This window comes from Hippoglossus hippoglossus, chromosome 16, assembly GCF_009819705.1.
Source record: "Hippoglossus hippoglossus isolate fHipHip1 chromosome 16, fHipHip1.pri, whole genome shotgun sequence".
Taxonomy (NCBI): Eukaryota; Metazoa; Chordata; class Actinopteri; order Pleuronectiformes; family Pleuronectidae; genus Hippoglossus; species Hippoglossus hippoglossus.
Genome location: NC_047166.1, coordinates 26,674,957 through 26,702,234, shown reverse-complemented (window position 1 = coordinate 26,702,234; position 27,278 = coordinate 26,674,957). Strand labels below are relative to the sequence as shown.

At 41.6% G+C, this 27,278-nt stretch overlaps 1 protein-coding gene across 4 annotated transcripts in view; it reads right to left on the bottom strand.

Moving 5' to 3' along the window:
- LOC117776873 (low-density lipoprotein receptor class A domain-containing protein 4-like) overlaps positions 1 to 27,278 on the bottom strand; it is a 71,099-nt gene that overhangs the window by 7,304 nt on the left and 36,517 nt on the right. For 2 of the 4 annotated variants that reach the window (XM_034611243.1, XM_034611242.1), the window contains 2 exons: positions 3,601 to 3,755; positions 1,299 to 1,349 (listed from right to left, as the gene is read on the bottom strand). In XM_034611243.1, coding sequence (XP_034467134.1) covers positions 1,299 to 1,349; positions 3,601 to 3,755 — 206 coding nt within the window. Of the gene's footprint in view, positions 1 to 1,298; positions 1,350 to 3,600; positions 3,756 to 7,986; positions 8,384 to 17,080; positions 17,414 to 27,278 lie in introns of those variants that run through there. The other 2 variants (XM_034611241.1, XM_034611244.1) reach the window with 2 other exon arrangements.

Here is a 27,278-nt window from a genome sequence, read left to right as displayed (position 1 = left end):
GTGTGTTTGTTTTGGTGGAAATGTGTTCTTTGAACTCTGTATTTTTCCCGGCGCGTCTCTGCCCACTGGTAATCGTAACCTCCTCCATCTGGCATGGACACCATCAAACAAACAGTCACAGTGAGTGTACTGGCATTTGTTTGTGGTTATGTATTCACAAGTCTTGCCAAATTGTGATTTTGTTTTTGGAGTGAATTGCCAGCTATACCCAGTGCAACATAGAAGCTCTAATTCCTGGATGATCAAATATTTACACTTCAAAAATATTTGCGCCCCAAGAGTTTTCCTGTCACTGCTGAGTGATTCTACAAATAGTGAGCACTAAGAAAAACAAACTGACAAAACAAAGAAGACCTGAGAAGAGACAGATATATTTTAATACAGAGCAGCTACAATACAAAAAAGAGATCACTGATTGGATTCAGCTCTTCTCCCTCTGTTTCATTTATATTATTTGCAATCTTCATAGCCTATACTTTCAACACTGCCTTTGTATGTCAAACAAAGTTTAATGTGCTACTTGAAGCAAGTTATCATTTAAATAAACTATATACAAAAGCTGTACAATGTGTAATTTTTCAATTTATTTAATTCAATTAAATTTTATTTGTATAGCGCCAAATTATAAAATACATTATTTCAAAGCACTTAACATTTTAAGGTCTTAAATATTATACGTAGTAATTGTTTTACTACAATTGATAGAACAGTGAAGCCTCTGAAACCAAATCAGATTCAGCAGGAAGTCCACTGAATTTCCTTACGGGACAGTGCGTTTATTTTATGGAACAAAACAAAGGGAAGGGTTACCTCTTTCAGCACAAATTACCCTTGGCAGAAAAGAAAATCCTACATGTTGAAATGTCTTCAGTGAAGCCCGAGAGGAAACAGAACAGGCACACATGGAGGAAAGGGGTAATAGTAACACTTGATTACAAGAAATGTGACTCACACTAACAACGCCATGGCACCGCTTTTTCACCCAGAGATATTTGTTTTCTTTCTATCGTGTGTTAGAAACGTCATCAACCCCTTACTTACTGCTACATTTGTCATTACTGAGATGAAACAAATGACTCCACTTATCAGGCTGCTTGTCATGTCAGCTCTCCTCAACACCTAATAACATGTCTCTACATACAGCTGTCATTGTGCTGTATATATCTGAATCTAAGTACAGTCTTGAGAGCAACAGTTCAGGGCTCTCAGAGTCACCATGGTTGTAAATATCAAGCATATCTATAGTCCTGCTGGGATGGCTATTCTCTATGATTAAGAGGGTTTAGTAGATGTCTTACCTCGGAGGCACCTTGTTGAGATCGAGTCGCTGAAGGCCACAGACACCCTTCCTAAACATTAAGACGAAACAAGGACAAAGGCTAAGGTTTAAGTGTCTGAAGATGATGTGTGAGCTTCAGGGGTTAAGTAAGTGCATCTTTATTTTCTAATGTTGACAAAGTCATCTTTTTGAACAGTCTACTTTTTTATTTGACAATATATTAAAATCAACATTAACTATAGATTTGTTACTTGTTATGTCTGGGATGATTTTTGATTTGACCCATTAAGCTGATGCTACAACCTTTCTCTCTTACAAAAAAAGGGAAGGAGAAGAAAAAATATAACAACTTAATTAGAACACAAACGATGAAACAGCCACACGAAAGACGCCTGGTGGATTCAAACGAAAATCCTGTCCATTTTGGGAATGAGGACAAAATAGTTCCCTAAATATTGGGCAAAATAAAGGGTACAATAAAGAAATACAATGATGAAATAGTAGCTGTTTTTTTTTTATCTACATTAGGGCTGGCACCATATTAGGAAAACATGCGATAACGTTGTTGAATGTTGAAATGACGATATTCCTTGCGATAAATAAACAAATGCTTAAGTATACTGTGTTACAATCTTTCTTCTTTGGGTTTGCTGCTATTATAGACCTCATACAGTGAGTAGCTAATGCAGACACTGAAAAAAATTAAATGCATTATCAACATGTTTTTATTGAAAAAATTCCACCTGGCTACGGACGCAGGGACCATGGACAGCTACACAGCCCGAGGGAGAGGGCGCATAGCCCGGCCATAGCGCCACCAAGTCTGGGGCAAACACCCAGCCTCCACTAAGTCTGCTTACAATGATCATTTGTGGTCTTTTCATTCATGTTTGGACCATAGAAAAGTCTTACAGTTTTACCAGTTCTGTCAGTAATTTACTGAACTATTGGAGGCTGCTTTAGTCTGATTCATTTTTACTTGTCGGCACACAGCAGAGAGTGACTAAAAAGATCAAAAAGAGGAGATGTGGGTTTATTAGCTGAATTTCAGTGGGTGCAATCTTGCAGTGTGCGTATGTGCAAGTGGGTAAGCATGTGTTTGTCGCCATGCCAGGGTGCAGCGGTGCTGCTGTCTAGACAGCACTGTAGTGAATTAAAGATCAAGGTCTGACAGAGCTTGGCTATGAAGAAACCAATTCTGCTAATTCACCTCACAGACTGGAGCAAAGCTCTTACCTCAGTGACACAGGGACACAGACTCTGACTAGGATGAAAGGATTAATTTAGCTCAGTGCAGCTTCACTGAGAACAAACTGTTGAGCTATGTTAGTCCTGCTTCAAAAAGGAAGAATGCACAGCCTCACTGACCACGCAGGGATATTCAGTGAGAACAGATGAACTGATACACTGACATACACTGAGCTTGTTACTCATCAGAAGTTTTGATCAAAATGTTATTGGCACAGATGCTGAGAGAATAGCACTGCCAGAATCAGAGCTCCAGAGTGGGTCACACAAGCGACTGAAAGTTTACACCCGTGTGCCTAACATTTAGCTGGTCTGTCTCAGTGTATTTTAGTGAGTCATGTCCTCTGAATTTTTGTTAACAAAGCCAGAGAGTCCATTTTATTTATTGGTGTTTATTTAAATTTTTAAAAAAAAAATTTATTCAGGATATTTTAATATTTAATTCAAATGTAAGACTGAATATTCTTTATAATTAAAAGTTAATTGCTCTTTGAAATGGTTAACTCGCAGGATTATGTTATATTATCATTATATCAGTGGTATAAAATGGTTTCAAAATGATGACAATAAAATCATTTATCGCAATAATTTATAATTTATTTGTTTATAACAAATTGTCCAACAAAATTTGTTATTGTTATAGCCTATCTTAAAATCTTTGATAATGTACTAAGTTAGAGGTTTCCTTGCACAGCTTTAGTTCTCTGAGAATTTCTTTCACAAAATAAATTGGTATTGTACAATGAAATATCCTTATTCACTCACCTTGTGAGTCGGAATCAAAACGATCTGAGAAAGCAGTGATAGTATCCAGCCCTAGTCAAGAAATTACCAATGTATATGGGAACTGTCAAGAAAAGTTATTATAGGAGCATTATTGAGGTGCCAAAAGGTACAGTGAAAATGTTTGGGCTCACCTAAATTATGTGCTGGTGCACCTAAATGACGACCATTTAAAATGTAAGTCTGGAGCCCTGGCCAGAACAGATAAATACAACCTGATACAAACATTTATTTTCTGTCTCATTCACTTTCACTTTCACTTTCACTTTCACGCAGAAAGACAGACTGACCTGCTGAAGGGCATGGTTGTGCCTGTGGGCCTGGCTCTGCCTTGTAATTAAAGACCAGGTGGAGAGCTTGTAGTGGTTGAGCAGGCAGATGATCACCACCACCATCACTGTCATCACCAGGATAATGATGACGATCTGAACAAACTCCAGTTCAGCTGCAGAGAAAAGGAGAGAGGGGTGGGGGTTAGAACCTGAAAAGTCTTTCCACGCAGGTCATGTCATGTCTTGTCTCCTATGTCTGTGTTACAGCTTTTTCACAGGGAGATATTAGTTTTTCAAATTTTGGCTTCTGTTGCGTGTTAGAAGCGTCATCAACCTCCCCACACGCTCACTGTGAATCCAGCAGGGATCCCTATCGAATTCTCCCTTCTTTCTACAGATAATATACAAGGAGGTCAGGCGGAGAGAGCCGCAAAAACTGCGGAGGCTGTCACTCTGACATTTGCGTTAAAACATGCACCACCTCCAGAGAAAATACGGAGGATCTACAGAGTTCAGTACATGTCTGAGAGCAGCTCAAGAGAGGTCAGTCCAAAATCAAATAATCCACATTAAAAAACATGACCTTGTTTAATTTATTGAGGCTATTTAAATAGTATTAAAATTTGGTATAATAAAATCGAAAGTAGTGGTACTACTAAAGGAATATGATTAATCTGTATATTATTCTATATTGATTAAGCCAACAATCTATAAAAATAAAAATATATAAAATGATTATTGAAAAAAACAGTTACTGTAATTTGATGCACTTAAATGATTTGCTTGAGTAAAACCACATCAACGTCATCAGTGACACTTGCGGTCTTCCTTCCATGACAAGTCAAAATATCTCTGGGGTAAAACGCTTTTTTTACAAAAGAATTCTACAGTTCCATGACAACAATACTCATGAAAACCCTGTGATATGAGCTACTAAATTGACCTAGTTTTCTCAAGTAGGAAACAATGTTTTAGTGTGTAAACAGAATATTTAAGGAGTTGCAGACTCATTGATTGAGCAGCACTCTGTCTGTTGTTAACAACTATTCACCAGCAGGGGGCAGCACACGACAGACTCCCAGTCAGTCTGTCACATACTGAGTGGCTTTTGTTTGTAAAGTGTGCAGGGCATGTCAGTGTACAGTGGTTTCTTTGTGGAAACTCTGAATAACTGTGTTGTTTTGTCCTGTGATACTCACACTTGCACGCACTCATCAGAGCTGATCGGGCATGACCTCCCTCCCTCTCTTGTTCATTATTTTATCCTTTCATCTTTTTTTACTTTCCTCCCACACCATCTCTTTTAAGCCTTTATTTATCACCACATGGCCATCTTCTCTATAACCAATCTTTCCTTTCTTTACGCCACTATCCTCCTCTGTCTTTTCCACACCACTTCATGGACTCTCCCAACACTTCCTGCCCTTTATCAGTCTTTCTTCTTGCATTTCTCCCTCAAACACCATCATTCCTTCCCTGCTTTTCCGGGGCGGCTGTGGCTGAGGGGTAGAGCGGTCGTCCTCCAACCTGAAGGTCGGCAGTTCGATCCCCAGCCTTCCCCATCTGCATGCCGAAGTGTCCTTGGGAAAGATGCTGAACCCCGAATTACCCCTCATAGAACAAAAAAGTGCTGCTAATTGCACTGTATGCATGTGTGTATGAATGGGTGAATGTAAGTGTACTGTAAAGAGCTTTGAGTGGTCATCAAGACTAGAAAAGCGCTATATAAATACAAAACCATTTACCATTTCCTATTCTTCAGTCTCCCATTTTCAATCATCCATTCCTCTTTCCTCCACGGAGGAAGTCTGCAGTCTGAGACACTTATCAGTTTGTTTTGAGCAAAAGTCTTGACCTTGTCTGGTCTTGGTACCCAGTGTCAGACCTGACTCACACTTACTCGTGGCTGGACACTCACTCACTTGTGTGAAGTTCCTGTGTGGGAGGAACAATACACAACACTCTGAGCTATAATGCCTGGGCGCTTGAGGACACTTTTTTCCACAAAGCTCTGTGCAGCTTTTAGTGTATTACAACAAGCCATTGTAACATTTGGAACAGAACAGGGATTGAATCAGGGAAAGGTAAGACAGCATGATGTAAAAATCCCAAAACAGCGAGAGACTTTCAGAGTTTTAAGTTTGATTATAGTTGGAAAAAAACACTTAATTCAAAATAACTTCTTAGGAGCAACATGACAATTTGCAAGAAACACAAAATGCCCACCCCAGTCCTGTTGTACCCAACCTATCCCAGTCTAAGGTTGGGCAGAAAAGTCCATCGATGATGGCTGAAAGTTTTAATTTTGGCTGCTCATCTCTTTGTCTCTATCACAACCGAATCGAGCCAAAACAAGCGCACCCCACCATCTTCTCCGGCTGTCCACACAATGTCTAAGTTTACAAATTCTGTTGTTTTTACCCAGTCTGAGTTTACACGTGTCTGATGACACTGTTTGTGTGTAAGAGTGCGTGTGTCGTTGTGTATCTGTGAGAGAGAGAGAGAGCGAGAGAGAGAGAGAGCGAGAGCGAGAGCGAGAGAAAGAAGACGGAGTCAGGATGAGCTGAAATAAGTGCAGCTATGAAGAAAGATTTAAGTCATTTAAGAAAAGTATTGATCATTATGTGGTGACCAGTGTTGATATTGTGACAGTTATTTCAGACAAAACAACGTTCAAACTGTAGCAGGTCAGCTGACATCTGCTGAGTCGTTTGTGTGTGTGCGTCTGCGAGTAGAGTAAGAAAATTTGTTTTACGACCCCCCCACCGGATGGCATCGTCCATCATACCTCGTCACAAGCCAATTAGGTTGACATCACCAAACCCTATCCCAGTCTTCCCAGCATCAGTAATCAACTGACATTAATCACCACAGAGCAGAGGAATGCAGTGTTTAAGTGCAAATGTCACTTCATGTCAACGATTTTTCAGAGTTAATCTACATTAACACACTATTTACATTTCAATAAATTATGTTTACATTTGCACAAATTGGGTACTTACTGAATGTTATAATTCACTTTCAAATGTGATTATCAATTGAAAGGACAACCAACTGTTACAATACAGATAGAAATAAGGAATAGAATAAAGAATAAATGGGAATAGGGGAAAATAATTAACAGTCCAGCAGATCCATCAAATGCTCGTGTAGAAAACCTATGCATTCTATTAGCACAGTGGTTCTCAAACTTTTTACACCATGTACCACCTCAGAAAATATTAGGCTCTCCAAGTACCACTGTTATGAAACAAGTTAAAATACAGTAGTGTAGGCCTAACCTATTCAGCTACAGACAGTTCACGCAAGATGAAGGTTTATTCCTAATAAGAAAATTATTTTTGCCACGCTGTACAAAAGGTGTAGAACTAGAACTGGCACTTAAACACTTCCACACACACGGGTGTATAGATATAGACGCGGCTCCATCAAATCTCGCTCCGCTTCCTCCAACTAAACTAGTGATCACGTTTGTCTCGAGTTAAATTCATCATTATGAGCGGTTGATTATATAAAAGCATTTTGAAGCTTATTAATGATCCCAGAACCTGAGGGAAAAGTAACAGCACACACACACACACACACACACACACACACACACACACACACACACACACACACACACACACACACACACACACACACACACACTCCGCTGCTGTGTCTCTCTCACTCTCTCTCTTATATGTTTGTCGCCACAATATTAACACTGATCATCACATTATGATCGATACTTTTATTAATGAGTTCAATCTTTATTTAGAGCAGCATTCATCAACCGTCAGGCTCACTCTTTTCCTCTCTCTCCAAAAACAACACAAACAGTGTGATCGGACACGTGTATAAACTCAGTCTGAGTAAAAACAACAGACCTTGTAATCTTAGTAAATGTATTTAGAGCTGGAGGAGATGGCTGCGCGCTTGGTTTGGTTTGACGCGGTTGGTGCAGCGCGAATGACAGAGCCACAAGAGATGATGTAAACTACTTACAGAGCCACTAAAAACTGTTTCCAAACATGTATGAAAACACCCCACATTAACACTGTAAGTGGACATAGTGGAGCTGTGCATGGCTCCCTGGTTTCTGCCACAACTGGGTGGTGGCGCTGCCGCCGGGCTGAGCACCTTATCCCGGCTGTGGAGCTGTCTGTGATCTCTGCGTCCGTAGCCAGGGACTGTTTATATTTATTTATCGCAAGTCATATTGTCATTCCAATATTAAACAACATTATCGCATGTTTTCGTAATATCGTGCAGCCCTAATGCGATGGATTCATGGATTCATTGCTGAGAACATCGCCACATACCACACACTGCGGCCTGGGCTCATCCTGCATCCCGCTCCTACTAAATCCAAATTGGAGGTAACTAGTGTCATATCTCCTTACTGTTTTGCGCCGTTCCCTGCTAGCAGGTGCTGTGGAGACTTCACTGGCGCTGCTAACGTAGCTACTAGCACTTGCGCTCGGTTTACTGTCGGTGGCCACTTCACCTTCAACACGGCTCTTCCTTATACGGTCTTTTCTTCCAAATAGAAGAAAAGGAGCCAAGATTGTAGTATTTTTGAACCGTCTATTTTTTTTACAATAATATTATAATATTTCTGAGATTCTTATGCGTACCACTGTTGGTACGCGTACCATAGTTTGAGAATCAGTGTATTAGTGGATTGCTTGTTTGACTTTTTTGGAGTCATGATACCTCTGCAATATTCACAAGACATTCTCAGATGTTACAACACCCACATGAATGCTTTCTCTTAGCAGGCTTCAAAACTATTCAGTGTACAGGTCTAGTTTCTCAGTGAATTCTGTGAGACTCCAAGACACAGTGTACAGACTCTTGCACTGGCTAAAGAACAGAGTGTGTCCAAGCGCCAGTCTGATGTTATCAGAACAGTAATCCACTTGTCAAAACAAGTCTGGCATCTGCAGCGCCATTATTCCCTCAGCAAGCTGAATCATTTGCACTGTAAGTCACATGTTCCGTCACTTTTTTCTGCTGTGATGAGGAGAGAGGCCATCAAGTTCATTTAAATCATTTGAATGTGTTCAGAGAGGTTACAACAGTGACAACTCTTTCAAACAATGAGACAACAAACACCTATTCACTGAAAGTAGTAAAAGAACAACAACATTAAATTAGTTAAACTATCAAATGTAATGTAGGTTATTCTTTTAAGGCTAAATTAGCATAAAGTTGTTGACAGCAGAGTTGACAGAGAAGTTGACTTCTCTCCTTTTCATTTTATTGGACGAGTAAACGTTGTTTTGAGTGACTTGTAAATGCTTCAGTACCATTTCAGGCATTTCCTCTAAAACATTAAGGCTACATTTTACTGAATCAGCCTGTCCTCTCCTCCAAGCCATGTCATTGAAAATTTGGTTTATTCAATAATAATGCAATTGCGTATCGTTGATTATGACCGTGATGGCGAATCGTGGTGGCAGTTGATATGAATATTTGAGTGTATAGGTGAATGGCAAAACTGGGATGTAAGGTGTGAGTGGTCATCAAGAATAGAAAAGTGTTCTATAAATACAGACCATTTACCATCCCTCACATGCGGCTTTCTCTGAGGTAGTATTTTGGTAGTTCTTATTAGTTTTGTTGAGAGTTAAGACAGACAAAGATACAGGGATATCCCATAGGGACTCGTGTGGTCCGGCCAGGTTTGAACAAGATTTTAAAAAAATATTCGGGTTAGGTCACGTTGGCTGGGCTATCTGCTTTATTTTTTTCACTCCAGTGGCCTGCAATCAGGTAAAACATCAGGCTCTGAGACAAAAAAAAAACAGTGCTTATCGGGTTCAGGTCGCGCTTGGTATGTTTTCGTTTTTTATTACCTGTGAATTAGGGCTGCACCTATCAATTTTATTTTTATTGATTAATCTAAATAAAAATTTCAAAACTCGTGTGATTTATATTTATTTATTAATCTTCTCCTAAATACAGACAAATCTGACAACAAAGTATGCACTGCAAGGCATTATTCCATTATTATATCTGGAGCATCACATTTGTGGGTTCGATTATACTCTCAAAATGGCCAGAAAAAGAGAACTTTCATGTGAAACTCGCCAGTCTATTCTTGTTCTTAGAAATGAAGGCTATTCCAATGCGAGAAATTGCGAAGAAACTGAAAATTTCCTACAACGGTGTGTACTACTCCCTTCAGAGAACAGCACAAACGGGCTCTAACCAGAGTAGAAAGAGAAGTGGGAGGCCCCGGTGCACAACTCAGCAAGAAGACAAGTATATTAGAGTCTCTAGTTTGAGAAATAGACGCCTCACAGGTCCTCAACTGGCAGCTTCTTTAAATGGTACCCGCAAAACGCCAGTGTCAACGTCTACAGTGAAGAGGCGACTCCGGGATGCTGGCCTTCTAGGCAGAGTGGCAAAGAAAAAGCCATATCTGAGACTGGCCAATAAAAAGAAAAGATTGATATGGGCAAAAGAACACAGACATTGGACAGAGGAAGATTGGAAAAAAGTGTTATGGACAGACGAATCAAAGTTTGAGGTGTTTGGATCACACAGAAGAACATTTGTGAGACGCAGAACAGGTGAAAAGATGCTGGAAGAGTGCCTGACGCCATCTGTCAAGCATGGTGGAGGTAATGTGATGGTCTGGGGCTGCTTTGGTGCTGGTAAAGTGGGAGATTTGTACAAGGTAAAAGGGATTTTAAATAAGGAAGGCTATCACTCCATTTTGCAACGCCATGCCATACCCTGTGGACAGCGCTTGATTGGAGCCAATTTCCTCCTACAACAGGACAATGACCCAAAGCACACCTCCAAATTATGCAAGAACTATTTAGGGAAGAAGCAGGCAGCTGGTATGCTGTCTGTAATGGAGTGGCCAGCGCAGTCACCAGATCTCAACCCCATTGAGCTGTTGTGGGAGCAGCTTGACCGTATGGTACGCAAGAAGTGCCCATCAAGCCAATCCAACTTGTGGGAGGGGCTTCAGGAAGCGTGGGGTGAAATTTCTACAGATTACCTCAACAAATTAACAGCTAGAATGCCAAAGGTCTGCAATGCTGTAATTGCTGCAAATGGAGCATTCTTTGACGAAAGCAAAGTTTGAAAAACATAATTAATATTTCAAATAAAAATCATTATTTCTAACCTTGTCAATGTCTTGACTATATTTTCTATTAATTTTGCAACTCATTTGATAAATAAAAGTGTGAGTTTTCATGGAAAACACGAAATTGTCTGGGTGACCCCAAACTTTTGAACGGTAGTGTATGCCAATTATAAAAAACTCCTTTTCTAGATGTCTACCTGATAGTGCTGTAGCTAAATTTAAGGAAATAATTCCAATCTGAACCTCCACTGAACCCAGTATTCCTTGATCCCCGAATAACAATATCTTTATGAGCTTCTTTAATGATAAAAGTCAAAATATTACAGATAAAATCAACCATCTCCTGCCCTCAGTTGGCACTAATACCCTATCAAGAACAGAAATCTCAGGAACAGCTGAGAATCTTACCAATTATTTAGACAGCTTCTCTCTGATTACCCTTGATCAGCTGACCAAAATAATCTCATCTTCTAAACCCACAATTTGTATCTTAGATCCCATTCCCACAAAATTACTCAAAGAAATTCTGCCCCTAATTGATAGTACGTTACTGAACACAATCAATCTCTCATTATCATCAGGATATGTACCACAGTCATTTAAACTAGCTGTAATCAAACCCCTTCTCAAAAAATCCAACCTAGACCCAGAGGTTTTAGCCAATTACAGACCGATATCTAATCTCCCCTTCCTGTCTAAAATCCTAGAAAAAGTTGTAGCCAATCAGCTGTGTGAGTTTCTCCAGGAAAATAATGTATATGAAGACTTTCAGTCAGGGTTTAGAGCTAATCACAGCACGGAGACAGCCTTGGCAAAAGTCACTAATGACCTTCTAATAGCTTCAGATCAGGGATTTGTGTCTGTCCTCGTGCTGTTAGATCTTAGTGCAGCATTCGACACAATTGACCATCAAATTTTATTATAGAGACTAGAATAGTTAATAAGCATTAAAGGAACCGCCCTAAACTGGTTTAAATCCTATTTTTCAGATCAATTCCAATTTGTGCAAATTAATGATGAGTCATCTGCGCGCACCAAAGTTAACTGCGGTGTTCCACAGGGCTCTGTGGTCAGCCCAATTTTATTCTCATTATATATGCTTCCACTAGGAAACATTATCAGGACACACTCTCTAAATTTCCACTGCTATGCGGATGACACCCAGAACAGTGTAATCAATTAACTAAACTCCAAGCATGTCTCAAGGAAATAAAAACCTGGATTAACCGAATTTTTCTCTTATTAAACTCAGATAAAACAGAGGTTCTAATACTTGGCCCTAAACACCTTAGAGATACATTATCTAATGATATAGCTGTGCTATACGACATTGCCCTTGCTTCCAATGAAACAGTCAGGAACTTGGGAGTGATCTTCGATCCCGATTTGTCCTTTAATTCTCACTTAAAACAAATTTCTAGGACCGCCTTCTTTCACTTGCGTAACATCTAAAAAAATCTGACATGTCCTTTCTCAAAAAGATGCAGAAAAATTAGTCCACGCCTTTGTTACATCCAGACTTGATTATTGTAATTCCTTCTTATGAGGCTCCAGCAGTAAGTTGTTAAAGACTTTGCAGCATGTGTCCTCACAAGAACCGGGAAAAGAGACCACATTTCTTCTGTATTAGCTTCGCTACACTGGCTTCTGGTTAAATCTAGAATAGAATTTAAAATTCTCCTCCTCCCCTTCAAGGCCCTTAATAATATGACACCATTATACCTTAAAGAACTGATGGTAACATATCACCCCACTAGAGCACAGCGCTCCCATAATTCAGGCTTACTTGTCATCCCTAAAGTCTCTAAAAGTAGAGTAGGAGCCAGAGCTTTCAGCTATCAAACTCGTCTCCTGTGGAATAATCTCCCAGTTTCAGTTCGGGAGGCAGACACCCTCTGTACGTTTAAGAGTAGGCTTAAAACCTTCCTTTACGATAAAGTGTATAGTTAGAGCCGGTCCAGGCTTGTCTTGTACCTGCTCTTAGTTATGCTGCTATAGGTCTAGAAGATCGGGGGACGCATGACACATGGAGCTTGTCTTCCCAGCTTCTCCAGCTTCTCCTTCCTCTTCTACCTCCTTATCTCACAAATAAATTAATATCTCATCAAAACATGTTACTGACTTGACTTCTTCTACGGAGTCCCTTTGCCTTATCGTCCGCAGATCCAGGCCGCCGCTGCGGCCACATCGTGGATTATGACGGTGGATCGCGTATCAGAGATCGTGATCGTAATGGTGGATCCTGTATCGTGCTGGTTGATCGTGATAATAATGGCAGATCATGTATCGTGCTGGCAGATCGTGATAATAATGGTGGATCCTGAATCGTGTTGGAATCTGATAGTGGTAGTGGACCACGATCGAAGTGGCAGCTGATGGCAGATCCTGATGGCGGCAGTGGATCATGATGGTGGATCCTGATGGCGGCAGTGGATCATGATTGTGGACTATAGTGGCATCCGATCATGACGGTAGATCCTGATTGTGGTGGCTGCTGGCCGTGGAATATGATTACAACAAGACTGCTTGATATACAATATGTCTATCAGATACTCAACCATTACTGACAATAATCCATCAATTAATTTTCCTTCCATTATGCTGCAAACTGTTTATTCTAACCAATGCTGTAAATACTCTTATCTTTTTGATGCCCTATGAGACAAATTGTGATTTGTGATTATGGGCAATACAAATAAAATTTGATTGATTGATTGGGCTCAGGGGTTAGAGCAGTCATCCTCTAACCAGAAAATAGGCGGTTTGATCCCAGTCTTCCCCGTTCAAAATGGAAGGGACCATTTACCATTTACGTATTAACTCGAGTAACGGTGAAACCTTTTCTGGAAAGAGTGTCACAGTTGAACATTTTTATATTTTGTTTTTGTTGTAATACGGGAATCAAACCAACCTTTCTTTTTTTTTATGTTGCCTTGAGGCCTAGACACACACAGACACACGCATTTACTATCCGAAGTGTGCACAACAACATCACCAGCCCAAACATGTCTGAGAGCGAGAGCAGCGTGTCAATAGTTTTGAAAAGATATCCAAGAAAACTGTTACTGCTAAAGGTGGAAACACAGCAAACACCACTTGAAGCGAAAACACACCGTCGAGTACAACCAGGCTGTGAAGGCATGCTAGCAGGAGACACGAGCAGCTGGTGATGTGTGGCCAAAAAGTAGACAAACGACTCAACCGAGCATCGCTAGTTGCTCTCGCTAGTGGTTCTCCATATGACAGGAAGAGCAACCGGTGGATGTAAAGTACTGATACGGTTACATATCCTCGCATGCAATGTATGAAGCATGCCGCAACAAACAAGCAGCTACACTATCGTTGGTGGAGTTTTTTGCCTCAACCACGGACCTGTGGTCTAGCCGAACCACGGAACGAAGGGTGAAAATATTGCGAGTGGTTTAAGGGAGTTTCTGAACTCATGGAAGAGAACAAGCAGCGGTGCGAATGTTTTGAAAGCCATCGCTCTAAATAACTGGACAACACTGTCATGCTTTGCCCATCGTCTGCATATTGCTATGCGTAAGTTTAATTTACCATTAAAAAGCTTGTAATGTATTTTATGAGAAATGTCTGTTACTTTTCTCAAATATCAAGTAAGAACCAATCACAATCCTCTCTATTATAACCCCCACGTATAACCCCCAAGAGACCGAGAGAGAGGGAGGGTGTGTGTGTGTGACAGAGAGAGACTAACTATCTTTCTTTATCTTCAGAGAGGAGTGTGAAGGACCCCAGGATTGACAAAACAGTGCAAGTTGGAAAAAAGATTGTGGCTGCCTTTGCTCACCGCTGGAAGCGGCATCTGGCTTCTAATGCTCAAGTGGAAATAGTCCTACCTCAGCACAAACTGGTCACAGAAAGACAATATATGATCCAGCGGCTGTTAGAGCGAGAAAAGGCTGCCACACAGGTCTTGGCTGGTAACAGGTCAACCAGACACCTGATGCTAACGTCGCAAGAAGGAAAAGAAGGATGGAAAATGCCCATTAATTTAGTTCGGACTAATATATGCTGCTGCCTGCAAGCTGCAATCACAGATAAAACGTTGTTCAGTATTTTTTTTCCTATATCGTCATAAATATTGAATTTCCTTTAAATATCGTGATATAATTTTGAGGCTATATCGCCCACCCCTACCGTCTGCCTCTTTATTCTGGCTTAGCAAAACTTTTTCAGTGTTTAGCTCTCTATAAGTAGGACCAAGTTAAATCTACAGCAAATTCATTCCTACTGGCAACAAGAAACGGGGAAATCTCACTTCTGTGACTAATGACGGCGTATTGGCTTAAAATGTTTGGCCATGAAATGAAAATCAGGCTAATGGTTAACTACAGAGACTGCACACACACCAGGGCCTCTAAAAGCAACACACCTAACATCTGAGCTTACATGACCTTAGATTCACATGTGGCTCTCTCTGAGGTTTCTACGTTCTTTTTACCCTGTTAAAAGGTTTTTTTAGTAGTTTTTCCTTACTCTTGTTGAGGGTTAAGGGCAGAGGATGTCACACCTTGTTAAAGCCCTATGAGACAAACTGTCATTTGTGAATATGGGCTATACAAATAAAATTTGATTGATTGATTGATAGATTCTTCCCAGAGAAAACAAGGCCATGGCTTGCTTGGCTTGCAAAAATGAGCATTATTTGTCCATAACCACAAGGAGGTATTGTATTGGTCAGGTTTTAAAGCAGATGTATGGTGACAGCAGAGCAGAGTGTGGAGGGAACGTCTCCCAAGCTGCTTGCAAATTCAGAGTAGTAAAAAAGAAAATGCCTTTTTTCTCAGACTAAAGAGACTAAGCAGCTTCAGCTATTATGAATCCCTTCTTGAAACCAAGCAGCACACAGCCCCAGAGCTAAAGCAGCTGTTTCTGGGATCAATACAACAGTCAGCCTGATCAGATGCTACTCTGGGACATGATATGACAACAGAATACAGGACACGACTTAAGAATCTTCATCGAAATGGCCAAAATGTAATTGTCCCCATAATAACTAAGAGCATGCTGGGCACTTAACATGTCGCTTTCTTTGTTTAGTTGTACATCCATAAACCACAAACCTGAATTATTATAAATTTGAAAGAAATATGAGCGATAGAACAATTTAAATAAACAAATAATTATTTTCTCCTTCTTGTTCATATTTCTCATGTTGCCCAGAGAGCTCCAGCCCAGCAAGAGACCTGCTGAGTTCACTGCCTTCTGCCCACCACACGGCAAACACACACACACGGAGAGAGAGAGAGAGAGAGAGAGAGAGAGAGAGAGTCCTCCTTTGACATACATAGACACACACTGCCCTGTCTGCTGCCACTGCCGTTGCTATGGTAACTCTTGGGCCTCGTGATCAACGAGGCCCGGAGCTGCTGGGGCACCATGGCAGCAACCTGGTTGGTTGGCACACACACACACAAACACATAGAGCAAGATAGAAGGAGACAAGGAGGGAGAGGAAGTGAATAATGAGCACTCATACACAGACACACACACACACACACACACACACACACACACACACACACACACACACACACACACACACACACACACACACACACACACACACACACACACACACACACACACACACAATGAAACAGAGCAAGATAGAAGAAGACACGGAGGGAGAGCAAGTGAATAGTGTGTGCACGAACACACGAACACACAAACACACAAAAATACACTACGTTCCTTGGGAGCAACAGTGTCACCCACACTTAACCACAGTATGAGTGTGTGTGAATGTTTATGACAAAGCATACAGTAGGTATCAGTTGAGAGGAGTCAGGGCAGCAAGACAGCTAACAATTACAGACCTGTGCTCAGAGCCCAGCACTGTGCAGCTCGATTGGCATTCGCCAGAGAACACCAGAATTGGAAGGTCCGCCACTGGCGCCCCATTTTCTTCACACATGAGAGCACATGTGATGTGGCGGTATATCAGTGATGTTCTGGGGAGGCAAACCTCCATGTCATAGCCAATGGTACCATGACTGCTGTTAGGTACAGGGATCTAATCCTCAGAGCGATTGTCAGACCTTACGCTGGTGCAGTGGGCCCTGGGTTCCTCCTGGTTCAGGACAATGCCCCAAAAACCCACCTACATGCATTAATACAAACAAACAAGAAAACACTTAACAGATAAAATACAATTTTATTGAGCATGGAAATAATGAACATAAAAGGCATTGTAAGTCTAGCATTTCATGGTGATAGATAATATTGGAGAGATGCAGACACCACCTCAGCACTGCTGGTCTTCCTTTTGTAGTCTGTGATGGTTTTAAGTCTAGTCCAAATGTGACTAGTGTTGGAGCCCTGGTAGTGAGACTCAACTTTGTCCCTGTACTGTCTCTTACCACTGCTAATAGCGCGTACCTGGACTTCCTGTACTCCTCCAGATCACCTGAGTTGTAGGCGTTGGTCTGTGCTTTAAGTTTGGCATGGACGTCACCATTAATCCAGGGCTTCTGGTTTGGGAATGTCCTTGCAGTAATCCTTGGTACGACGTCATCAATGCATTTGCTGATGTAGCAGATGGCCGCGTGTTGATATTGTTGCTCTGGAACACACACCACTCCGTAGTGCTGAAGCAGTCCTGTAGAGCCAAGTCTGATTGGTCGAACCACCGCTGAATGGTCCGAGTCACCGGTCTGTCACATTTGAGTTTCTGCCTATCGGAAGGCAGCAGCAGAACTGAGACGTGATCTGATTTGCTGAATGGCGGGGGGATGGAGGGCCCTGTATGCATCCCGGAAGGGAGTGTAAACATGGTCCAGTGTGTTCTCACCACGCGTAGGACAGCTGATGTGTTGATGGTATCTTGGAAGGACTTAAATCACCAGCCACAATAAACGCAGCATCCGGCCGTGAGGTCTCTGTCCTGTCGATAACCGCATGCAGCTCGTCCAGGGCCTGATAAGTGTCGGCATGTGGTCGAATATATATATACCGCTGTTATAACGACCAATGTAAACTCCCTTGGGATATAGTTCGGCATCTGATCATGAGGTGCTCCAGGTCCAGAGAACAGCCCGAAGAAATAATCTCCACATCTGAGCACCACATATTGTTCACCATGCAGCAGACACCTCCCCCCTTGCTCTTCCCCGAGTTTGTTGTCCGGTCCTGGCGGTGAATGGAGACCCCCTCGGGAACAATGGCGGAGTCCGGGATCGAGGGGTCGAGCCATGTCTCTGTGAAAACCATCACATTACAAAACTTAATGTCCCGTTGAAAAACCATTGTGCTCCGAAGTTCGTCCAGCTTATTATCCAGAGACTGAACATTAGCCAGAAGAATACTCGAATACTGCAGGCCAGTTTGCACGTTTCCTCAGCCGGACTAGAATGCTGGCCTGCGACACTTGTTTCCTTCGACGCCTCCTTGTTCCAGGTACAACAGGTAAACACCGGCGTGTTTTCCACCTTCGACCGGATGTACAGAAGTTGTTGTCTATCATATTGCATGATAGGGCTTGCTTGGTCATTGTGCACAATGCAGAATAAAGCAGAATAAATAACAGAAAAACTGAAAGAAGAGCAGAGATATAGGGGAGCTTGAGACACGGCAACTGTCCTCGGCGCCGTCCTCAGCCCCGACTTTGGGCCTGCCGAGACCTGACTTGCTTGATCTGTTGGGCACACCTCTCCTTAACGCATATCTTGAATTATTTGTCGATGGGTCAGCTTCTGGTGCTCCGGAAACGGGCACTTGTCAGCTTGGGGTGTCCGTGGTTACACCACATGAAACACTGGTTAGTGGCAGACTTCCTTCAAACCTCTGCACAGGCAGCATTTGGCGTAGTGCATGATTTCGGATCTCTTTGGAAACACAGAGGGTACCTGACATCATCTGGTAAACCCATTGCACGCCACACCCTTGTTGCAGCTCTACTCGATGCTATTTTGTTACCCCAAGCTGTTACTGTGGTTAAATGTGAAGCTCATACCTCCTCTTCTGATCCTATTTTTTTAGGAAATGTGGCTGCAGCAGCAAAAACTGCAGCATCATCTGGTCCATTCTTCCCCCTAGCTCACCTGCTCTTGACACCAGTTGACTTTGACCCATATGCTGATCTTCCCACACTCCAGTCTCTCGCCGGTGCACAGGAGCGCTTCCTTTGGGCACGCTCCAGTGCAACATTTCAAGTCGACGTCTGGATAAGTCAAGCGATAGTAATGATCTTCTTTTACATCCACGAATCACGACCACGTAACCCTGCCAAGGTTACGAGTCCCCACCATTGCCCCAAAAGATAATGGCAAGAAGACAAAATTGTTTTCCACTGCCCAGCCAATCAAATTTATATGAATAACTGTTTATATATTTGACAATGGTGCGCTAGTAAAAATTTTAAATCACCTCCTTCAAATCACTTGCAATGTAAAAGCAACATCTAAGAGTGGATGCACAGTAATGACACGCAAACTGCTCAATTCAAATGTAGACTCATTTTGGTGCAGGGAACAACAGTCGTGCCAGGAGGTCCCCACTTATATTGGCTATACCAACTGGAGAAAAATGTGTCAGGAGACACAACGACACATTTATCAGACACCATCTTTAGCGGCACTATCTGCAATGGTTAGCCCAAATCTGTCAATTACTGTTAGCCAAGCAGTTTGGAGGTAAGGAATTATAAGTTTTAAGTGTCTTAGAGAATCGTGCCCGGGGGATATTTGTGAAATATAAACATTAGGACTCAGCAAACCCCTTATTCAGTATTCCCCCCACAGGACATCCTAGACAGAGTGCAACGTTAACAAAACCTGTTCTGTGACACTGAGTGTAGATCATGACACGAGCTGGGAATACCCTCTCTGGTGCTGTAGGCCTGCAAACTGCAACACCGAACCTGCTTACCTAACTGAATTTGACTGGGTATATGCTTGTAAAGTAAGCCTGGTGTTAAGAGGACTGCTGGCTCGTATACCTCCTCATGAGGACGAAAATATTGCACTGACCATGATGTCTGAGTTTGCTCACAAAAGAAATATCTCAAACTGTTGGAGATGTCAATATATGCCCTTTTCTTCTAACATCCCTATGCTTGGACCAGTTCCATTGACAGGAGCAGACTGGAGCGTCATGTGGTGGCCTACTATATCTATCTATATCAGGTTGCAGTCAACGATGGGGGATGTTACACCCCCCCATCAAACGCAGAATCAGCCACCCAGACTACGCCCAACTACAAGGGGGACAAAGGGGAGGTTGTACAATTCGCGATGGGAACGTTCAATTATGAAAATAGACCTAGAAAGGCCAACTGGGTAGCTCTGTTTAGACTAACATATTATAAACGGTACGTTCAACAAGGGTTGAGTTATCAAATACAAATGACTAGCAGAAACTGACGGCAAAACGAAAAGTGAATGGTTAAATTCTGCATGCACTCTTATACCTGACACTGCTTCTATTCGATATAAAATAGGTATACAAAGCATACCTTGGGCAAAAACCTTTAAAGTTACATATTCTTCCTGGACAAGACATAATTGTACCAAGCCTTTAATTCCGACCTAAGGATAGAGATTGTACCAATCCAACACCCCCGTACCCGTACATCCCTTAACTAATGTTAGTCATTGTGTCCAATGTCTTGCAATGAAGGGATTCTTTATGGGCACAAGTAGCTGTACCGGCAAAATAGTTTACCTTTCTGGTGAAATGGACCTTACACAGCCAGAGCAAGCTTATTTAGTTTGCGATAACCTTGCTGTTCCCATTATAGGAAGAGCTCACAGGAAGCCAGTTACAGGTAGCTGTTATTTAGCTTATCTTATCCCATAAATTAGACAAGGTAATTCCAATGAGCTCGCTCCATACCGCGTACACCACAGACGTGCCATTTCTCTAAGTTCAATAATCCTGAGTGTATTAATACCTTCAAATTCTTTGACTCAAACCTTAATTTAATGCATACTACCGGCGAATGTGTGTAGACGGGCTCTCGTACTGCTCAGTGGCCACTGTGTTTCACACGGATGACTAATACTGTTGCACAACAAGCCTGTTTAGAGGGCAGAGTTTCCCCAAAAGTTCACAGATTGTGTTGCCACTTGTTGTTCTCACCACCATTTCTTGTTCTTTGTTCCCCTGTGCATTACAAAGGAAATGAGATGACAGAAAGCATCGTTGACAATGCAAATGACATTTACCCCATAAGTTTAGTTTTTGGTGCTGCCTTCAGGTGCAGTTGAAAAACCAAAACACTTCACAGAGTACAACCAAGCTAAAGTCTCCCAGTTTACACAGTTTTCACATTTGCTAAAGCATAGCGGACTGTTTAATGTTTTTAAAAAATGCATTATTATTAATGTATTCAAAAATAATAGTCAGTGTTGTGTTTAATTGCAGCGTCGTCCACAAACAGTTTCCTTTTTTCCTGAGGTACCTGGACTCATCACCTGTATGTGTGCTTCTATGGAGGCGTAACAAAGTCCAGTGGCTCTATATAATTTGCCAGTTGTCACTTTCACCGGTACATCACTTCGCAACTGAAGATCAACTAGATGTGTGAAAATTTCTCAATTCTTAGATGCATTGCGATGCAGTCTGTTTGAATTAGAATTAAAAATATTAAAGGAGACTGTTATGCTAGTTTTTGGGGTTCATATTAATAATAACAATAATAATAATAATAATAATTTGGGCCACACTTGAAAAGGTTTACAGGCTCCAAAAATGCTTTAGTTTCTTCATTCTATTCATTGCTGCAGCAGCAGGAGACTCTCACAGACTCTGTCCGTGTGCGAGTGTGTAAGTGAGTGGGGGCCAGGCGAGCCAGGGGCTGTGTAAGTGTAAACTCTGCAGAGGAGATGAGATGAGGAAGCAACACGAATCGCTAAAATACAGAGACAAAACTAGCTAAATATTTGGTGCACCTTCACAGATTTTTGGTCGCACTCTGGAGCATTCAGTGGTCAGTGCTCTCCACATTGATTTGACATACATTCAGTTTAACCTTGTGTGCTAAAACTTAACTCTAAAAATTATTATAACCTTTACTGTACCAGGTTGGCCCCCCCTGGTCCCCCTTGGCAGAGTCACTGCATTAAGGCGCATTAGCCTACTCTACTGGTAAGCAAGGGATTTCGCTCCTCTAATTTTTTCTAATCACTCACTGGTGAGATGGTCTTTATAATAACCTGCTGAATTCATATTTAGATTGGGCGTTGCATATTCTGCAACAATGAAGTAAAAAAAAAAAAAAAGCTGCGGTGGTAATAATTATGCAATAATGTCCTGTCACTTTGATTCCCACTTAAAACAAATTTCTAGTACTACCTTCTTTCACTTACGTAACATCTAAAAAATCAGACATGTCCTGTCTCAAAAAGATGCATAAAAAACAGTCACCGCCTTTATTACATCCAGACTTGATTATTGTAATTCCTTATTATCAGGCTCCAGCAGTTAGTCGTTAAAGACTCTGTAGCTTTTCCAAAATGCTGCAGCACGTGTCCAGACAAAAACCAAGAAACGAGACCATCTCCTGTATTAGCTTCTTAAATCTAAATCTTTAAATCTAGAATAAAATTTAAAATTCTCCTCCTCACCTTCATGCCAAGCTTCTCAGGCTTGTAAAACTGCCCGAAACTTGTCCTTGGCCGCTGGTCATTACGAGCATTTCATTCCTACATCCACAACAACCACTACATGAAAAGAAGAATTTGTGTCAGTTAGTGCCCCTGTAAATTTCTGTGGAAGTTCAGGTTAACGACTGTTCACAGGAATCTAAAGGCAGCACAGAAAACTGCCAGGAACTGCCGGGAATTGACGTGGGGTTCCAGTTTCGGGCAGTTTTACAAGCCTGAGAAGCTTGGCAGTTGATCCCCTTGCTCCGAGGTCTATGGGTCTATGGCTTTCACATGTAAGAGCTAAGCTAAAGAGAGAAGCCATTGCTAACTGCTAAGCTAACTAAGTAACTCTTAGATCACAACGAGGCAGTCACTGCACATTAGGCCGAGACTCTCGCTGCAATTCCGGATTTGCAGTGTGGAAAATGACGCCATTGTATGTTAGTAACTGTTTAGTAATTGTGTTTTTTTACTGTGGATCTTCCAACGGTGATGTAGCGAGGCTATTTCTGTTTATTAATAATATACTCATGTTACTCATGTTGTTTTCCAGCTGCCTGTACTATGACGTACTATGACGTACTAAGACGTACTAAGACGTACTATGAGCCAGTATGAAGGAACTTCCCATACATCCAACCGGACCTTGCAGCTCTTGCAGCAGCATTGAGAAGTTCAGGAGTTGACAGAGAAGAAAGAGGGAATTAGATTCATTAGATAATTTTTCAGTTACATGTATAGGTGTATGTGGTCATTGAACTGTGCCGATTGTACCGATTGTGTTTACAGCTGATTGAAGCGGGACAGATGACATGGATCCATCCTTCCACAGCCAGGAGCTCACCGACCTGTGTGCCACACTTTAAAGAAGACCAGAAGCTACACTGAATCTCACAGCTACACACCACAGACGTCTACACACTGGAGCAGATTCAGACAGAGTCCCACAAAGAAGTTATGACCCAGAGGCGGAAAAGAGACATTTCAAGCTTCACCTGATTAGTTTTTCACTGGCTAGGCCAGTTGTGTTTTTATAATATTTGTACTGTATGTAAATAAAGCTTTGACTCAACATATACCTTTTATATGTTTTTTTCCCTCTACAATATAACATCAAGCATCACATGAATAAATGTAGTCTTCAGCAACTGCAGTGCTTTAGGTAAAGGCTTACTAATAATTCATATTAATAAATAAATTATTAGTAATAATAACTGTATATTCATTATTATTAGTAGTAATATCGTGTGGGAGGGGATTACCCACCTGTGTATTATAATGACCCAGGGTGACTGTGACGACCCTCTCATTCTGCCTGCCGGTGTGCCTTGCTCTGTGCTGGTGGGTGGAGCTACAGCCACCTACCTGCCCATCTGGGTGGGCCTTCCCAGAATGCATACAAGTCTGCTCTTCTGGGAGTGTCGCTCTCTCTCTCAGCAGGGCCTGCTGCACCAGCCTGAACCTGGATCCTTTGTTTGGTTTGCTGCACTAACAAACACGCATCACACGATATTCTCACTCATCCACACACTTCTGACACCACTGATGCCCTTCATACTTACACACCTCAAAAGTTAGGAAATATGATGTTTGAGTTCAGTTGAATAAACTACTTTTGACTGGTCGATCTGTGTGTGATCTCCCTTTTTGTTGCCAGCCTTGAGTCAGGTGGTAACATGACCAATAGCAACAGATCTACCAGCCAATCACAAGTGACTTTTCGTTTCAAAGGTCTGTGGTTTATCCAATGGTGAAATGAGATAAGTTCTCACAAGCGATTTCGCTGCGATTCATATGCTAATTCGATCACACCTTCGCCCCGCAACCCCCCGGCAGACTCCCCCCACTGCACTACCAGGGGTATGTTTCTGCCAATTTGTGTCACGGGCGAACGCAGAATTCGCATCCTGTAAACGGGCACTAACTGCCAGGAATTAGGCGAGTTTACAGGTGTTTGCAGGGGTGAAAATTTGGCTTTTCATGCCGTGATTGCCACAACAAATTCAACTAGGCAAGAAACGCAAAATATTATAATGCGCCATTACACTACCTGATTAACATTATTGTGAAGTCTAATAATGTATCCTTTTATTAAAAAGAAACAGTGTGTGCACATGTATCAAAAGTAAAGCAGTTCAAAGCTGAACCAGGAAGTCTGTCCTTAAAAGTGTTATTGTTTACATAAAGTTACGTTTGACTTACATGGGGGTATGTGTAAAGCAGTGGTAACCAGCCTTTAAGCCCAAGGGCACTTTGTAATTCCAAATGTTAACCGAGATCTATCAACTCAATGTACGAGCATAAATATACACAAAGAAAGGCAGTTATGCAACTTTATCTATTCAATGCACAATATTCAATGCACTTGCATTCAAGGAAATGCAGTAGATATGCCAGCAGCTCTGTTGCCAGTAGCAGACAACAGACAACCGCCACACACAGCTGGTCTGCGGCGCAATAGCGACCTGTGGATCGACGGGTTGGTGACCTCTGTGTATTAAAACATTAAATTGGCAAGTAAAAGGTTATCTTTAATGACAGCACTGATGGCCAAAAACTACTATTTTGTTTAAAATGCTCCCATCCACTGACTTTCCCAGGGAACTTAAAAGGATCACAGCAATGCAGGCTAGTAACTACAAACCTAGTCTAATCTACCTTTGATGGAAGTTTGCTTTGGAAAATTCTGATTTGAAAGCAGCCATACTAAAGGTCATTCGTACATAATACCACACAAACAAAATGCCTATAAAGGGTAAAGAAAAAATATTATGTTTCAATTACTGTTCCACTCATTCACTGTTGGGGCTTTGCAATGTGGCCAAAATACTCAATGAATCTCAAATCATAATTACTTTTAAGTTTAAAGACAGAAAGCACAAATGTATTTAGCAAAGAAAGTTAATTTTCTTTTTTTCTCCTTTTTTTGGTGGGGGTAGGGTCTTCCAATACTTCTGAGTTAAATGTGCCTGGGGGTTCTGCAATCTCAGGGCTGTCATCCATCTTGAGTGCACAACTTAACTTTTACCGCAGGAATGATCACTCAATCTTGATTGGACCAAAACAGTCATGTGCAGGCAGAGAGCATACAATTTAACATACAGCTTGCACTAAATTAAAATAGAATACTGATTTTGTGATTTACATGTGTTATAGTGTTAATTGTGTCATGAAAAATTTAGTACATAAACAAAAAAAGTCACACAAAACAGAAGTAAAGTTACAAAACTTTACAAACTCTGCAACAGACATGGAGAAAGGCCGTCCAGACGCAACCGCGACACATAAGCCGTGGACTTTTGAGACACAAACTGGTTCCTGTACTGTTAGGTTACAGGCCTGCTTGTTCACACACACATTTGCTTTTAAACTAGTGTCATTCTCATGTTGCGTCAATCACAGGTCTTTATTTATTAAACCTAACATGTATTTGTGTTGGTTCCTGATTCTGAGAGAAGAGCAGCATTCATCCAGTCACTGAGCTGGCGGACGCATGGCTGCCTCAACATGTCCTATAAGAGCCAGACAAACAGGATAGCATCTAGACAACCCTGTCAACCCCACCCCCGTTTACCACCATGCCATAAGGACTGACTCTCTCAGTCTCTTCAACCAGATTGATTTGTTGGGTCATTAGGAGGACTATTCTTCCAGGACAGTGACTCTGAAAAATAGAAGCACTTGCTGTCCACTTAAGAGCAACTTTACTATAGTTGCTGGTTGTTGACATGTTATTAGCAAATGTCTGAAAAAAATCTAAGCAAAATTTTGAACAGACAACAGCAGTCCCAACACCAGACAAGTGCTTCAAATAAGAATAAAGGAGCAAGGCAACAAGTGATGGAAACACCGGGATGACAGTGAAGGGTATTGTAGTGTGGGGGTTGGGTTGGGCACACACACACCAGACAATGTTGTCCTGCAGGCCATAATAGCCTGGAACAGATTAAGAAAGCCAGGGGTGTGTAGTAGTAGTGCGCTTTAACCTGAAAGGAGCATTTCGATAGTGGCTGGCAACGAAAGGCTTTGGATTATTATAAGGCGTGGCGTTTAAACGATGCTCAATTGGTACTAAGGGGCCCAAAGTGTGCCAAGAAAATATCCCCCCTTTCTTCCCCATTCTGATGCTCGGTTTGAACTTCAGCAAGTCATCTTCACCACGTCTAGATGGCTAAATGCATTGAGTTGCTGCCATGTTATTAGGTATTTGTGTTAACAAGCAATTGAACAGGTGTGCCTAATAAAGTGGCCGGTGAGTGTACGTCTCTTATTTAAACACTGTTGCCCGGGGCACACAGGCTGCAGAATGGCCGCGGAACCGCCGCTGTTCAGAGGGGCTCTTCTTCTTTTTCTGTGTTCCATGCACAGTTCATAGCAGAAAAAAGAAGAGAAAATTATTTTTCAGCACAGTTTCAATGCATCTGTTCCACGGAGCAGATGCTGCAGTGCGTAGGATTCATACTAAAAGTCTATGTGCGAACAAAAGCCGAAAATGGCGTAAGAAAAATAAGAAATAAGACCGTTTTATAAAGCAATAAAAGCATTTTTATGTTTTAAAAGCAATTTTCCCTTTATAAATCACACTCCACCTGGAATTGTGCGTACGGGAATCTGCCTCAAAGGCTGCCATCTAGACGTCCACATTCAACCATTAATGGTCAATGCAAAGCACCTCATGCATATTAAATTGTCCTGCTGACCAATGGGTATCTACCGTGAATCGTTGTGTCAAGAGATGTGTAACTTTCTGACACAGACATCAAGGTGTTTATTTTTGTGAGGTGGAGTTGAACAAAGAGATTGTTTGGTGGCCACAGCAGTGGTGTTATTACTAACGATAGAAAGAACAGTGCCTGAAATAAAAAAAAAAGGTGGAGGCAATGCAGAGGACTCTCTGCATTGTACATCACATGCTCATATGGGTCCTGATATCACATATGAAAAACAATGGTTTAGAGATGAATGCAAAAATGATAAACTTTTGATAACAC